This window comes from Octodon degus, unplaced genomic scaffold, assembly GCF_000260255.1.
Source record: "Octodon degus isolate 3935 unplaced genomic scaffold, OctDeg1.0 scaffold00057, whole genome shotgun sequence".
NCBI classification, from domain to species: domain Eukaryota; kingdom Metazoa; phylum Chordata; class Mammalia; order Rodentia; family Octodontidae; genus Octodon; species Octodon degus.
Genome location: NW_004524633.1, coordinates 5096362 through 5113093, shown reverse-complemented (window position 1 = coordinate 5113093; position 16732 = coordinate 5096362). Strand labels below are relative to the sequence as shown.

At 46.3% G+C, this 16732-nt stretch overlaps 1 protein-coding gene and 1 pseudogene across 5 annotated transcripts in view; one reads left to right on the top strand and one right to left on the bottom strand.

Moving 5' to 3' along the window:
• Positions 1–5235: 5235 nt before the first annotated feature.
• Positions 5236–16732, top strand: part of LOC101575050 — a 783209-nt pseudogene continuing 771712 nt past the window's right edge.
• The window catches only part of Pde4b (phosphodiesterase 4B), a 358385-nt gene continuing 355928 nt past the window's right edge, over positions 14276–16732 (bottom strand). For 2 of the 5 annotated variants that reach the window (XM_023718353.1, XM_023718352.1), the window contains exon 15: positions 14890–15390. In XM_023718353.1, the coding sequence (XP_023574121.1) occupies positions 15022–15390 (369 nt within the window). In that variant the 3' untranslated portion in view covers positions 14890–15021. Of the gene's footprint in view, positions 15391–16732 lie in introns of all 5 variants that reach the window. The other 3 variants (XM_023718354.1, XM_004633977.2, XM_004633976.3) reach the window with 2 other exon arrangements.

Sequence of the window (16732 nt, the reverse complement as noted above, 5' to 3'; positions counted from 1 at the left end):
TCCTGTGGTTCGTGGAGGGAAGCCTGAAGGTCTCTCTCAGGTCCAGCCTGGCACCGGGCTTGTGGAAGAAAATGACAAAAACTTGGAATGGCTGCGTGAGAATGTCCTCTTGGAAGCCCAGTTACAAAACAGTAGATAGTAGAAAGTGTGAGGGGGGCGGATATTCCCAAGTGAGCGCCAAAGACTGGGAGCAGAAAGAAGAGTCAAGTACGCCACTTGGAGAACACGTGTGTGAGCGTAGTGAGTGAGCGAGCAGCAAATAAACAACCAAGTGGGAATAAGTTGGGAACGATTGCTAGGCCAATAAAGAGGGTGTCTAGGCTCTGGTGGAAGCCCAGGCAAACATCACCACCCTCTCCCCTGCAAGGGCGTGCACCCACGCGCGTGCACACACACACATGCACACACACACACACACACACACACACACACACACGCATGCACCTGACGGAGGACTAGTTCAGCTTGGCCCAACAGTGTAGCGGTAATAAACTTGAGGCCTGGTAACCGTACCGACTAATGGGGTCCTGGGGGAATTCTCTCCAAGCTCTTGCTGTCCTGAACAAAGAACTGGATAAGACCCATTGAAAAGGTGGCGGGGAGGTACATTTAGAGAAGATGGAAAAGAAGTGTGCTCTGCGGAGTGAGAGCGGGCTGAGGGACTCCAGGGAGCCCGGAGAAGGGAAAGGGGTCCGTTGGGTCACAATTGGCTTCTCTCCCATGCACACGAGTCTCTGGGACAGCTGTCCTATCAAAGGCTCACTCAGCCTGGCACCATATTTAAACTGACCAATGGAAGAGGCCCTTGGTTCCTGCTAGATGTAAATGAGGAATTGAAAATAGCCCTCTCCTGATTGGTTTCCCCTGTGGGGGAGGCGGGGTCATTCTGGATCCAGTGTTGCCACGTGCCCTGCGCCTCGTTGCTTTGATAGATTAGTCCAGTGGGATAGATTTTGCCCTAGACCTGATCTCCGACCTCAGTAACTCTAATTTCTTATCATGTCTCTGCCAGGAAGAGTGAAGCTCATGCGAAGAGGGCAGAACACCTGGTCCTTGTAGTGTAAAGAGGAGAAAGCCATTCAAATCAAAACTAAAATCAAACTGCATGTCCTGTGTGAAACTCTCCCTCTTCATTTGCCCTAAGAAGTCTTCCTGAACAACCACTAGCATCTGAGGAGTCACTGTATCATAAGTTAAACTAGTCCATTTGGAGAAAGAGGAATGGCCCAAAATTCTAGTTTTTTTGTTTTTTGTTTTCCTAAGTACAATTAAACCTTCTCGTAAGTTCTATTGGCCAGTGTCCTGGAGCTATTGAGAAGAAATAAATTCTCTTTTTATTCACAAACTCCAGACATACTCTGAGACTGCTACTGAGTAGATTTTTTCACATGTACACGTTCAACATTCGGATTTTCCTCCAGCGATGTAATCATGAGCCTCTTTGCCATCCTCTGTGTTTTAAATTGATTTTACCTGGGCCTTCTGCTTGGCTAAAAAAGTCACTAGTGAGAAGAAGCCAACATTCTTTCCCTAGAAGAAAGTGCATCAGGCATCGGTCAAAGGGCGCGCCCTTCCAGGGAACCCCTAAGCCCATCTATGCCTGTGCCCTGCTCGTCAGTGTCCCAGAGAAAGTAACATCTCTGTCTTCTAAGAGCGCTCTCCCCACCGCCCCGCAGCCCTCTCTCTCTTCTGTCATTCTAGCTTCCTCCTCTTAGCAGAAGACTTGCATTTCCACTGTAGCATACAAGTCCCTCTTAAAAGAACCTTCCCTTCCCTGTCGCGCTCCTTTAGAGCCCTCTCTCTCTTTCTTCCTCTGCAAAGCTGAGCTTATCTGCTGCTACCTTCATTATTTGTTTTTCTTTTTGCCTCTCTGTTACTCTTTCCTCACTGAAAACTGACTAGTGGGCCACGACTCCCTGAAAACACCTTCTGTTCTCCAGTGGTGTACATACTGAATTTCTAAATAAATAAGGTGGACATTTTCCTTCTTTTTTGAATAAAAATCTTCATCTTTCAAATGCTGTAGATCATTTCCATCTTAAAACATGCTCTTCCTTTAGATCTTCGCGACACCAGATTCTCCTGGTACAGTTTCTCTTTGCGTGGTTTCTCTTTCTTAATCCCACTGCCTGGCCATCCATTTCTAATTGTTCATGAAATACCAGAGCATCTCAGCAATTGTTCCTGCCCCTGTCCTTTCTATCGCTGCACACTCTCCCCGGGGATAGCCCATGACCTCAGGTACCTGCATATGCTGTGTATGATTAATTCCCCACCTAGACTTCTCCTCTGAGTTCCAGCCTGCCTCATGTAACTGTCCACTTCCCATGTCACCAAGACACCCCCCAGTAAGATTCCTAAACTGGCTGATGGCTCCCTGCCAATGAACTTCCCTACCATTTCTTGCTTCAGAGAGTGACTTTGCCACATTTCTAGTCACCTAAGCCAAAAGTCTTGGCGTTCATTCTCGAGCCTTTTCCTCCCTAACACCATCTGTCACGGAGATGCATGAGCGCAGTATCTAAGTGACCTGCATCCCATCTCTCCATGCCACAGCCCCACGCTAGCCTAAGATCCTGTGCCGTCCTGGCTGGCCCTCCATGGCCATCCACTAGCTCATCTCCCACATTTTTCACATTCTCTCAGAATAATTTTGGGTGGATCCCCACTGTATTTATTTATTACTTGGTGGTGCTTGGGATTGAACCCAAGGCATTGTGCATTTGAAATAAGAACTCAACATGCCTAGCCTCCCACTGTGTTTAAAGAAGGGTAAAATTATAGTAGCCTATCAGGCCCTTGGCATCTGCCCCATGGCTCGCGGCCACCACTTCTTATCACTGCGTACCCCACGTCACACCAGCCACGTGCAATCCGTGGTACTCTGCTGCCTCCAACCATGGACTTGCTTTGATCCCCCCAAGATGCTTCTGTCCCCCTTTTCCTCACAAACTGGCTATGATGTTTTCTTTTGATAACTTTCATATGAGCGTATGTCTGTCCTTTGGTGACCTTGTGTAAGTTCCTAATGACATATTCACTTTTTTAAATTTTCATTGATAGGAAGGGAGATGGCTCAGTGGAATAAGCTCTTCCCTGGCAAGTGCAAGGCCTGAGTTCAATCCCCGGTTCTGGAAAAAAAAAAGGAGGGATGATTGAAACATATGATGAATGTTTATATTTTAGAAATTATTGAAGTAAAAACCACATTGCTGGGAACTCCCCCTGACATATTGCTCGCTGCTTTGAGCAGTTATCTCACCATTTTTGTCACTTCCCGAGCAGTTCTGGAGTTCCCTTTTGTGAATGTCTTTAAGAGGTGTAACCAAAAAACATGCCACAGAATGCCATCCGTGAAAAGCAGCTCATAAAAGCATGACACTGTGTCCCCATCCACCTTATTCACTGCATCTGGCACTCCAGCTGTTGGCTCTTCACCAGTGTCAAAATGACCACGAAACAGAAATGTCTTGAATTTATTCAGGACACGTTGGAAGCCACAATAGCACAAGAAGACCCTCCTGGAAGAGCCTGAGAGGACTGGCTCATAAAGTGGCAAGAATGACAGGGTAAGTGTGGAATGGAAGGGGTGTTCTGCATATTGTGTCTTTAATAAATTATTTTAAATTTTAAGCATTGGATACACCTTTTGATCACACCTTGTAATCTCCTCACTGCAGCTGGTTTAATGACAGTAGGGATTAACTCTGGGGCTGTCACTTTGGGGATTCAGACGCTTCTGCCAGAGTCTTGGGACCATACTATGTATGCAATAAATATTTTAAAAAGAATGACTATAGGGGCTGGGGAGAGAGCTCAGTAGAATAAGCACCTGCCTGGAAAGCACAAGGTCCTGCATTCAAGCCCTGGTATTGCAAAAAATAAATAAATAAAATAAAATAAAATAACTGAATGTATGCATGGATCTGAGACACATTCTTTCAGGTTCTGTCTCCTTTTCACCAGGAATTCAGCTTCCTGCCCTTCTCCTCCAGATCCCCTTGGTCTCTTTGGTGCTCCCCGCTGATGCTTGAAGCCGCTGGGACTGCTGAGAGCCGCCCCAGAGCCTGCGTCGGCGCGCGAGTTACACGTTCTCGTACCTGTGTTCTTCCTGGGCTTTTGCTTTACCACTTCTTGCAATGCTGTTGAGTTTGTTTCTCACAAATCTATTTTTCTACATCCTCCAATACCTAAAAAGCAAGAATACATCTTAGAGCCATGCCTGAAAAGTGTTAGGGACTTGTTGGACCTCAGACAGACAGACCACAGAAAATGCAGAAGCCGACCTCCTCTCTGGTCTTCTCCTGCCCACTGTCTCTCACCTCTGATTCTCCCTTGAGCGAGTCATGAAAACTAAATTCCTTTTCCCTAAGCCAGGTTATGGAAACCACACCTCTGTCCCAAAACCAGAAAGAAAAAAAAAACCCTGGAAGAATATCATTTTAATTTTTTTTTCTTTCTTTTTTTGGGGGGTGGGTAACAGTTTTCCCTTACAACAATTCTCCAGCCTACCTTGTTCTGCTGTAGTTCATGCATGCCCCTCCTTTTCCAGAAAGATCTGCATTATTCATTTGTCCTGTTGCTGGGACAGGATACTTCAAGCACCCAGGGCTTGAAGGAGGTGAGGTTGATTTGGGCTCACAGTTTCTAATGAGTTCAGTCCATGCCTGGTTAGCTGCAAGGAAGAAAAGGTGTGGTGGAGGGCAGAGGAAAATTGTCCAAGCTATGACAGCCAGAGAAACAGGAGCAGCTAGCACAATGCCACATCCCCCAGGTCACACCACTGTCACCCACCCCTAACCATGCCCCGTATCCTAACCACACACTCAGGTACTGAGCACATTAGTGGACAACTCCCCCATGAGTAGAGCACCCCAGGGTCCAGTCACCATCCAAACCCCCGGGACTCCTGGGGGGCATTCCTGTTCTAAGCCAAGGCATGGGGAATACATTTACTTCATCTCTGACAGCCATCAGAGTCTCAGGAGTTCTAGCACTGCTGAAAAGCCTAAGACTAAACTCTCTTCTGAGACTCAAGGCAAGCAAGCGCTTAACTGTAATCTCCTGTTAAAATCTAAAAGTAAGTTGAATGTGTCCAAGATAAGATGCCATGGATTAACGTTCCCATTCCAAAAGGAAAGACTAGGAGGATTAAAAGGATTGGGACCAAAGCAGGCCCAAACCCCTCAGGTCGGCCTTCTTTCTCCTCAACGAGGCGGCCGAGCAGATGCAGAGATGCAGATCTTCATGAAGACTTTGACAGGCAAGACCATCACCCTTGAGGCTGAGCCCAGTGTCACCATCAAGAATGTCAAAGCCAAAATCCAAGACAAGGAGAGCATCCCACTTGACCAGCAGCATCTGATATTTGCTGGCAAACAACTGGAGGATGGTCGGTCTCTAAGTACAACATCCAAAAAGAGTTCACTCTGCACCTGGTGCTTCACCTGTGAGGTGGGATCATCGAACCATCCCTGCGCCAGCTCGCCTGCAAGTACAACTGTGACAAGATGGTCTGCCACAAGTGCTATGCCCACCTGCACCCCTGTGCTGTCAACTGCTGTGAGAAGCTGGCTATACCAACAGCCTGTGTCCCAAGAAGAAGGTCAAGTAAGGCTCAGTCAGCCCCTTGTCCAGAAGGGTACTACCTGCCCAATGCCTGCAGCCTTGGGGCCTGAGTATTTTCCCTCCCTTGACTAGAGCAAGCAGCAAAAAATACCCCAGCAGGTCAAACATTCAATCTTCAGCTCCACATCCAGCATCCAGGGCAGGCTGTGGTGAGACACGTGCTCCAAAGCATTGGCCAGCCAATCCTGTGACCTTGCCAGGGTGGCTCACATGGATTCTCTCCTGAGTTGATGCTGCTTACTTCCTGTAGCTTCCCTCAGCAGATGTCCCACATTCCTGGTATCTCCAGCTTCCTGGAGTGTCCAGTGAACATTTAACTCCACTCTCACCTCTTCATTTATTGTTCTCTAGAGCATACTGCGTGGCCTTCCTTCCAGTCCTTCTGAAGTCAGGATGCAATCTTCTCTGACTCTACAACTCTTGCATTCTGTGTTTTAAAAAAAAGCCAGCACCACATGATTGGTAGCAAGCTTTGTCTGCTGTCAGCACAAGCAGCAGCCTGGTCCCTTTGCACAGTGACTGCAGTGGCCTCTGAGTGCCTAGATACTTGTGCTAAAATAAATCCCGGAGGCCAATTTCTTTTTGCGTGCGGTGCCTACAGGCTCACTTCTCAGATGCAAAGTCTACACTTTTGTAGTTTCGAGACAGTGATGGGTAGAGTCTTGTTGATTCCTGAAATGTCTTCGAGGCATCTTTCTTATTCTGGTGCAAAGTATGTGGCTTTAAAAAAAATGCTAATCTTGTCAGCAACCGCAGTTTCCTTTGCTTCAACCTTACAAGCACTTCTTTCTGGCCAAGCTTCACATAATTTAGCTCTGCTTTTTGTTCCTCATTCTCACTATAAACCTTCCTGAGAGCAGCCAGTAACATTTATGCTATAGCTTGAACATTGGGCTGCCTTGAAATTTCCTCAGGTAGAGCAATTTTCCACCACCTTCAAATTTAGATTCACACAGTTTTAAGGCAAAAGCTAAAGAGACAAATTTGTTTCCAAAATGAATCATGCATGGTCTTTAGTCCAGTTGCCAGTAGAGTCCCTTTTGCAAACTTCTTCAGAATGGCCTATACTATCTTCATTCCTACCAGCATTCTGGTCTTCTGAGCTGCAATCCAAATCAACCATTCGGCTCTTCTTATAGCATTCTAAGACTTCTCTAGCCTGCATGTGGAAACCTTTCAGAACTCTTCCTATAAATTGATTCAGATGCTTCTAAAGCAGATTGTCAGATACAGTCACAACAATGACCTCATTCTTGGTACGTTTTCTTCATTAGCCTTTCTATCACCAGAAGCAAACACTCAACACCTGAAACTGAAATGACGAGCATCAGATTAAGAACACCCCGCAGTTGTTGCAGGCTGATTAGGACTGAGATCTCCCAAATGAGTGGATGGTGAAGGCTTAGATAAATGAGACAAATGACATGATTTCAGGGCTCCAGGGAGATCAGAAAACCCTCCCACAGAATCTGAGATTTAGGGGGGTTAGACAAAGAATTTCTCTGTGTGGCCCGTATTTATTAGCTTTTCAAACAAAGGAGAAGGATACTGAAGAAAATGCAGGAATCTGGGCAGGACTTGGGAATTCTTTCGAAGGCTCCTCCCGGTAACACAAATTTTAATTTAGGAGAACTGTGTCATCTCCAGGAAGGCCTTCACCAGAGGAGTGAGAAGTCTGCAGCTGCAGCCTCCCTTGAGTTAACTGGGGCTGGAGCCAAGTGTCCTCAGCTGTGGCCTTATCTTGTCCTTTGAGGTGTCCCAACTGCACAGGCCAGTACAGGCCTCAGTGGGGGCTGGTGACTCATAGAGGTTCACTTACGGTGAACCTGCCCCCCTTCTACAGACAAGGGCCTAAGCCTAGGGCAGACTCACATGTAGATATGAAGAGCCAGTTGGCGGGTATTAAATCCTGCTCAGAGCCGCTCCATAGTGATCTCCGTCAGAGGAGAAGTTTATTTTGACTCAGTTTCCAGTGGGTTCAGTCCATGATCAGTGGGGTCCAAGATAGAAACACCATGATGAAAGGTGTGAGTGAGCATAACTGCCCTTCCTAAGAACAAGGAACTAGAAAGGGAGAGAAAGGAGGGTCCAGGGACAAAAATACCCTTCCAGTTCGTGCTGCAGTGACAAGCCTGCAACCTCGCCCCTTCTCCTAGCAGCACAATCATCTACTGAATTTGTCACTGGATCAGTCTGCTGATGAGTATAGTGCCCCATGATTCAATCACCCTCATTGGGTACCCTCCTCAATTACCTTTCAGGAGACATTTGAGATCTCAACTGCAACAGCATATTCAGAAGAAAGATTGCTGCACAGAGAGCTCAGGAAGCAACTGAACAGGCAGACCTTGCTGGATTTTCTTTCTCAGTCTACTTATGTTGAATCAGATCTTTTTCTGTTCAATCATATTTCTATACAGCTTTCTGTGCCTCTTAAACCTCAGCATGAAAATGGCTAGTCCACCCCGAATCTTTGCATCTTCGATCTGAAGGCTCCTATGTCATTTCAATTTATCTTTCATTCTAAGCATGTTGGTGGTGGCCTTTTATGATGTCCAGGAAAGAACTCATCCCCTCCCCTGCTCCTACAAACACCAGTATTTATTTATTGATTTATTCCAAGGTAAGTGCTAAAAAACTGACATGAATTAGTAGATTGGCTCCCGTGTTTTCCTTTATCATCTCAGAAGCATCTTATCTGAAACCACAGATTTTGTGAGAGAGGACAGTTTCCTTCAGTTAGAAGGCGGTGAGCCCTTATCTAACAGCGGGTAAGGACGATGCCCTTTGGTTGGACTGGTCGAGTAAAGCAAAGAAGTATTTTGATAGCATCTCTGCTCTTTATGTGGCTTCATGTTTGTAGGCACATGATTTCCTGAGATATCTGAAGGAATTTCCCATGTGTTTTTGGCTCATAATAGATGATTTTTGAGAAATCAGAGAGAATACGAAGTTTGTCATACTTCTAGGAATGTGCGATAGGCAAATATTATTTCCCTCTTCAGAAAGAAAGAATGCAGCCCTATAGATTGTCAAGCATAATATCAGCTGTGTGCACAGGAAGAGAACAGATTATGAACATACGTTTGTGAACCATTGGAGAAGGAAGTAGTTCACACGAGTTTTCCAAGGACAGGTCGTGCTACCATCGTTAGCATGTAAGGCTTAGTAAACTCTACCAAGGACAGAAATGCTTTGTTTGAAACATTTTTGCCTTGCTTGAGTTTTATAAAAAGATATGAACACATTTTTCTTGATGTAAAACCTATCTACGTTGTCCAAGAAGACGGTGTACAGAGGTGGACTCACATCTGCTGCAGTGCCGCTAACCGTGGAGCAAGGACTGAGAGGTCGCCACTGGTGGCCCGTCCTCTTTTGTGCCTTACAAGGTAAACTGAAACATAAAATTCATCACTATCAAAGATGCAGAATAGTAATGCTGGAGGGGAGGTAGTGAGTTATCAGAACTAGAATTCAAAATATTTTAGGTCAAAAATACTAATAGCAAATGATATGAGTACTTTTTCGTGTCCAAATTACCACATTTAACCATCATCGTGGGTATCAATAGTAGTAGTAAGTCTCATCTTCTGCATGCCTGAGGTGTTGCTGACCCTGTGCATACGTACTCTGCACCTTTCTCGATTATCTTTGGCTATGGATATCTTCTGTCCGTTTTTCACGAAAGGAAACTGAATCCCAGATAAGCAGCTTCTGGAGACAGCACTTACAAATAAGTCAGCCTGACCCCCAACTCTTATTTCCATCCACATAGCGTGCTATGAGAAAGCATCACTCTGCTTTAGATTCTAGAATGGAGATCAGGGCCTCTGTGGAAGGTTTTGCTCGCTTTCATCTTATGCATCACTGATTTGAGTCACTGACATCCCCTGAAGGAACAGCACCTTGGAGTGTGGACCAGCGCTCAGAACAATGGAAGGCAAGGATCACACTGTGCCCTGCAGTGGACAAAGTAAGTGCTTAGTTCTGGGACCCTGGTCCTACGGCGGCATTGTCAACTTAAGTGAGTCGTGGATAGTTGGATCTGTGTTCTCATGTAAAAAGTGGTTGAAGAAACTACAACATACAAGGCATGATTATAATACGTGAGAAATATTTAAATTTTTTAAAAATTAATTTATATAAAAGACACGTTGCCACTAAAGTATCCCCCACTTCAGTCTAACACACCTATCCCATCCATTTTGCCATTTTATGGACGAGTTAAGGCAATCCTGTCTCCTGAGTGTTTCTCGTTGTGTTATTATGGCTTCTTCAGTATTTGATTCCACTCAAGATGCTCACCTTGTATGATCACTTTGACTCTGGAGAAGAGTCTGCCTCCCTGAGGAGTGACATCCTGTAGGGGATGGGGGTCACCCTGCGATACTGCTGTTGGACAGGAATGGCTGTAAATGTTTTGAATTGATTCAGGACATCAAGACAGCCATGACAACACACCTGAAGACACTCAGAGAAGAGGAGTCCCAGAAGGACCTCAGGAAGTGGCAAGAATGGTGGGATCACTGTGCTCACAGCGGGAGCATTACGAGGGGGGTTGTTGACAATGTCTTTTATGGTAATAATGCTTTTTAAAATAGTCAATCACAAACTGCATTTTTGGTCAGTTCTTGTAGAAAACATGCTAACTCTAGTTTTGTGTTAGTATTTGCTAACGCACACTACATGCCTCACACTGGTCTCACTATTTTTCAGCACTAATTTGTTTGTTTTTCATGATTATCTCAGGACACAAGTGGTGGTATTGCTACCCGTTTCCCAGAAGGGGAAATGGAGATGAGCAGAGATCATACGCCCTTTCCCAAGGCCACAGTCAAATCTGTGAAAGTCTGGCTCTGATTTTCAGTGGGAACAGGAAGTTACAGGATGAATGATATGCATCATTAGGCTGCAGACAGAAAAGAGCCAACCAGGGAAGGCTTTCTAAGACAGCACAATTTGATTCCACTCCAAACCTCTACCAATTGTCATTAGTTTACACGGACACTGCTGACCACTCTCTCTCTCTGGATGTTTTCGATCCCACACGCTTTCAGAGGGGTCCTATAGCGCCGGAAGAGGGCAGATAATAGCTTTCCATGTTTGCTCCCAAGTCTGTAGCTTATCAACATCAACACAGTTGCCTATTGGTTGATGGGCGTGGACCTATTTATCCTCCTGGAATCTTGAAATATGTGTAGGAAAAACCTATGTCAACAGAAACTTAATTTCATGAACACTAAACCAAAATGTGTTACTGAATTAGGCTTTTTCAAAGTTAGAAGTCAGCTTTTCAAAATTATTTAATATTCATCACTCTTTCTACTCTTGAGTACATATATCCAGACAACAAAGATCTCTCCATCGCTTACTGCACACTATGCTATGCGTATTTTAACATCCAGCTTTCTATTGCTAGTTTATTTAATGTTGTTGTCTTTCTTTCTTTCTTTCTTATTTCTTTCTTTCTTTCTTTCTTTCTTTCTTTCTTTCTTTCTTTTTCTTTCTTTCTTTCTTCTCTTTCTTTCTTTTTTTTTTTGGTGGTACTGGGTATTGAACTCAGGACCTTGTGCTTAACAGGCAAGCGCTTATTCTACTGAGCTATCTCCCTGGCCCCTGCTAGTTTTATTTAATGATGAAAAAGTTTCCTCTGCAAAATTTGAGGTGTTTTTCTCACATTCCTGTGGCTTGGTAGGGACTAGAAAAAGCCTGGAACAAGCAACTGTCCACCACATTTTCTTCAGTCCCAGGTCCTCTACTCCTTCCCCAGGAAAGCCACATAGGTGGACCTATTTCACAAGTAATTTCAGGAAATAACCTGCCTGTGCTGAGGCATCCATGGTGGGGTACACTTTCACTCAGAGCCAGCAATGTGCTTGTTGGTCAGGGATATAAAAGATAAAAAAGCACAAATGGAAACCATCGTTTTGGCCTTGGAGGGCTTCCACATTGAGTAGGGAGATAGACTGGAAGCAGATCACTGAAGAAGACACACTGTGAGTGAAGTCGCCTAGAGTACACATTCTTCTCATCTTCCTGTTCACTGGGGCTATTCTGCCATCAGTGTTAAGATTTTGTCAACAAGTGTGAGTGTCGACTGTACCAGGTACGGTGCTAACAGCACCAGAACAGAAGAACTCTTCACCATGGCCCTGACTCAGGAGGTGCAGGTGGTTTGGATCCTGGGCTCTGGACTTCCACACGTGTCTACCTAGGAAACTGCTGGAACTGTGTGTCCCCTTCAACCTGGGAGAAGGGGTGAGAAGTCAGTGAGAAAGACAGAAGGAGGAACCACCAAAATTGCTATCATAGGTAGTTAGATCGAGCAGGCCTTGTGGGCCACACTGGGTGCACAGTGGCCATCTGAAGACCTCTGGGGAGAGAAAGCATGTGGGGTTCAGAAGCAAAGGCTCTCTACTCCAATTCTATGTGACAATTACCTGCACTCATTTTGTGAAATCTGTGGCCCAGGGCCTTATCAAAGCTCTCCAAGAAGAAGTCTGGGAGGCATGGGATAAAAATATCAGTGATTTTTCTTTAAATACTAATTTTTCACTTGGTTCTCATTTGCATCAAAGCTTGAGGACTCCTCGGTGGAGAATGTCCCTGCAATATTTATACTTAGAGCCCGTCCTGATAAACTCACACCTGTCACTATGATAAAGCCCACTCACTGCTGTCACCCAGCAGGGCTCAGAGACGGCGAGGGCCAACCCAGACCAGGGACGGTGGGGAATGCCAGGAGTGCCGCCTCTGCAGCACTGGGTCACTGTCACTTGTCCTTCAGAGAAACAGTGACTTCAGCTTCTGAGCAGATTTTGCTAGCTCAGACCCTTGCCAGCTCCCTGGCCACTACCCTGTGATTAATTTTTCTAAGAACCACCAACTGATTCTTCTTTGGAACCTCTTGCACTCCCCCACAGTCACACACACACACACATACACACACGTAAGGATGCTTTTGTAAAAATTGCCAGTTTGAAAATTTCAAGAAAATATTCAAGTATTTTACTTAGAGAGTTCTTTCCAGAAAGAAAAGTGTAACCCTACTATCAGCAAGAGACCCCAAAGTCCCTGAGAACAGGGCCTGCTCCGCGCTCCATGGACTGTGGCGTAAGACGGCTCTGGGGAGCCTTCTCAGGCACTCCGTGTGTCGGGTGAACCAGCGGGCCTCCGACCACCTGATTCGCAACGCCGCTGACTCACTCTCCGAGGGCACCTGGGCAAGATGAAGGTGCTCTCAGTTTATCAAGCAGTTAATCTCTTCAGACCCTTGGAGGAGGGAGAAAGGAATGATGTGGGAAGAACAAAAGGGTTTTGACTTTCTTCACTACCTCTTTCCCTGGCACCACTGAGCAGGCTCAACCGTTGCTGAGAAAAAAAAGTGCAACACTCCAAGCCACGGGACCTTTTGGACAGATTCTGAAACCTCCCTGCGATGTCGGCTGGACACAGTGGTTGGTTTTCTTTGTGGGGTGTGGTTGTGGAACAGAGAAAATAACTCTGCTTTAGTACGCCAGAACTAAACGCAAAATAACAGGGCCTAAGGTCTAATCTAATCATGCTTTCGTTTATTCACCTCATATAAAAGTCTCTTAAGAATGCATTTGACCACAATATATAATAATCATAGTACTATAACATACATTGTGAGAAACTTCTGGAAACAACAGAATGTCCACCCGGAACCATGCCGCGTCAGCAGACATACAACCCAACTGGTCATGCACGCCTGTACCACTGCTTTACAGCGCTGGGCCGAAGCATGGAACACATTTTACAAACTGAAAGGACGCCAGGAAGAGGCCCAGCAAGAGTTATCAGAAGAAGCTTCACATTTGCATCGTTTACTACATCAGTTCACATTTTATTATAAAAATTCACATTGTTTTATCGTTTTCTTCCATAATGAATGAGAACATGACATTCCCGCAGAGTGGCGGGCAGGAGGCTACCTCTTAGAAAGTCAGTAGTTGGGGGACACTCAGAAGAATCTTTTGTGAGCAAATGTAGTGTTGTTTTTGGAACCAATCCCACAATTGGAGTAGAATCCAGTTATAACCCAACTTAGGTGTACACAGATTTGGATAAAACACAGCTAAAACTGCATCCCTTTGCCCCCTACCCCTATCAAACTATACAAAAGTCAAAACTCAGTATAAACCATTTTGTATCTAATGGGAGAATCCTGTTGGCAAAACTGGTTCATAAAGGGTTGCAGCAGCTCAGACAGGGATAGGGCCAGCCCAGGGCCCCGTCCCTTCCCTGTCCTGCCTGCATGAGGAGGGCCATTTGTGTCTCCGAAGCTCTGTCTGGGTTATATAATACACAATATAAAACATGACAAGAAAAAATGGCAACTCTTAGGCAGAGTCTTCTACACAAATTTAACACCACCATTGGCAGGCAATGTTAGATATATAAATTAATAACTTACAAAACATTACAGTATATACATGAAGTAATAAATACGCGGTTACCAACAGGAACGAAGGCGTTAGCATGAAAGGCAGCACAAGAGAAGAGGCAGATCAACCTGGAAAGGGGCTGGGAGGGGACAGGGCAGGGTCTCAGGACGCCCATGACAGCGGCACAGAGCGGGCGGCGGCCTTGTGAGCAACTGCTCCTTCCTGCCCCATAGTGTTTGTTTTTTTGACATTTTTCTGTTATAGCACAAACAGTGAGACCTCAGAGGAAAATTTACTGTTTGAAGCAAGCTAAGAGAGCTAAGCGGACAGGGCTGCCGTGGAGCTGGACTGGCCACGGGGGAAGGAAACAGAAGAGTGTGGTTAGAAGTGCGTGTTCGCCGTTCGCAGATGTGAACTGCTGGAAAGCAAAAGCTGTTGCCCCAGAAAGAAGGAAGACCGTTTTCTTTCTCTCCCCCAGAAAGAGTCAAAAAAGTGTATATCAATTTGGAACGCTTATCTGTGTAGAAGTTGGTACTAAACGCTAGGTGTTGAACAAGCATTTTCAAGACGTGAAAATGTTTTACAGAAAGGCACACAGGTCGGCAGACAAGGGGACAGTGAGCATTATTAGTGAAGGTATTAGTCAGTGAGTTCAGCCACTAGTCGGGTCGGGGCCCGACCTTAGTGCGCAGAGATCTCTCAGCTTTGTGTCTTCCGGGTTCAAGCTTTTGGTTGTGACCGGAGTTGGCCTGCGCCGCTATGTGAACCTCAGCTCTCTGCCAGGCTGCAGGCCAGGCGGTCAAGCAGCCAACCACGGGTTCCTGAGCTGCTGTTTGCTCCTTGGCCTTGTGTTCTGGCCCCAAACTTCAGTGAGCAGAAAGGCCAGTGGCCTCTGTCCCATGCAGACCTCGCCCCATGGTGGGCAGGCCCTACCCACACTGGCATGCTCCTCAAGGGTGGGATGTCTTTCCCCCCAGGAGGGAGATTAGGTGTCAGCTGGGGACTTGTCTTCTGTTGCAGCATCTACGTCGTCGGTCTCACTCCGAGCATCCTGATTTTCAGGGTCAATCACACAAAGTGTCTTCGTGCTGCTGAAGTAGCCATGGCCCTCTCCCTCCTTCTCAGGTCCTTCCAAGTCCTCCTCCTCCAGGGTCAGTTCGAACTGAAACTTCTCCATCAGGCCCTGGCAGTCCTGGCCCCTCTCCTCCAGTGGCGGGGAGGGGCTCTGCGGTATCATGCTCTGGTACCAGTTCCTGTTATCCTCTAGGGTGTCCAGAATGTCCTGAGCATCGGGCTGGACCAGGTCGGCCCAGGTCTCCCACAGCGGGTGGACAATGTAGTCGATGAAGCCAACCTGGAGGAGACAAGATCGCGTACCTGTTACTGCAGTGGGTCATGAATGCTGGCGTGGTTTCCACATACAGAGAAATCACAACCCCAAGAAATCAATCACGAAGCATGTCTTTATCTGAGCACTTGCTCTAGAGTAGGTCCTGCACCAGATACGATGGATACACTGTGTTGCTTAATCCTGCAAATTAAGTATTGCTGTCTGCGCGAGCGGAGTCTCACTGAAGCTACATTTATTGTCTTACTGATTCAATTTTCTTACTTTTTCTGTCCTTTTGCAGTACTGTGGCTTGGATCAAGGGCCGTTGCCCTGAGCTACATCTTAGCCCTTTTTGCTCATTTATCTTATTTTGAGACAAGGCCTTGCTAAATCATCTAGTTGCCCAGACTGATCTGAAACTTCTGATCCTCCTGCCTCAGCCTCCCCGAGCAGGGGTGAGAGCTGTAACCCCTGCAGCACCCAGCTGAGAAGAAATTCCTCCAAGAGGTCATATCCCCAGGGAGTCCGACCCAAAGCCTGTGCCCATCCTGGGCAGAACACGCTGCTCTTCCCTCTGTGCGTGCCAGATGGCGTCAGGTCGCCACGCCGGCAGGAACGACATGGTCACACTTGGACTCTGTGAGTCATTCTCTGAACAAGGAAGCCCCAGGTCTGAAGTGCTCTGACTCAACATTCTTTCCTTAATGACTTTCAAATATGCTACTGTGACAAAGTGACAGGAGCTGGCCCTATCTACTCTGGAATCTCTCAAGTTCTGGGGGATGCTGCAGCTTGGAGAGGAGTTTGATAAAACACTTGAAAATAATTCAAGTCCTAAACAAACAAATACTCTCTCTGGGCACAGGCATGCTATTGTTTGGGATTTGTCAGGCACGCAGTCATTTCCATTTGAAGAAAGGAGGAAAATAAAAACAATGAAGCAGTTCCTTTTGCTGGGGTTCCTGTGAATAAGCCCCACGCATGGGGTTTGTGTCGGGTGGGGGGCTTTGCATCCTGGCATGGCCTTCCGCTGACCCCCACACTATCAGACAAACAGGAAACCAGCCCAGCAGGGGCAGGTAGACAGGGATGGACCGCGGGGGTAGGGGGGGAGTGGAATTCCCCACTCCAGGTCTTGGGCTGGAGGGATGCCAGGCAGGGCGGGACCCAGGGCAGACTGGCAAGGTCCCCAAGGGACACTGGTGGCTAGCACTATCTTCCCACTCCACTGGAAAATTTCCTTCAGTGACATTTTGGTGTTTGGCCAGTCATTTAATATTGTCAAGTTGTGTTACAGTCGAACACTTAGGTCATATGTGACTCTTTTCATGTAAAATATATATGCAAACATATGTGAGAGAGAGAG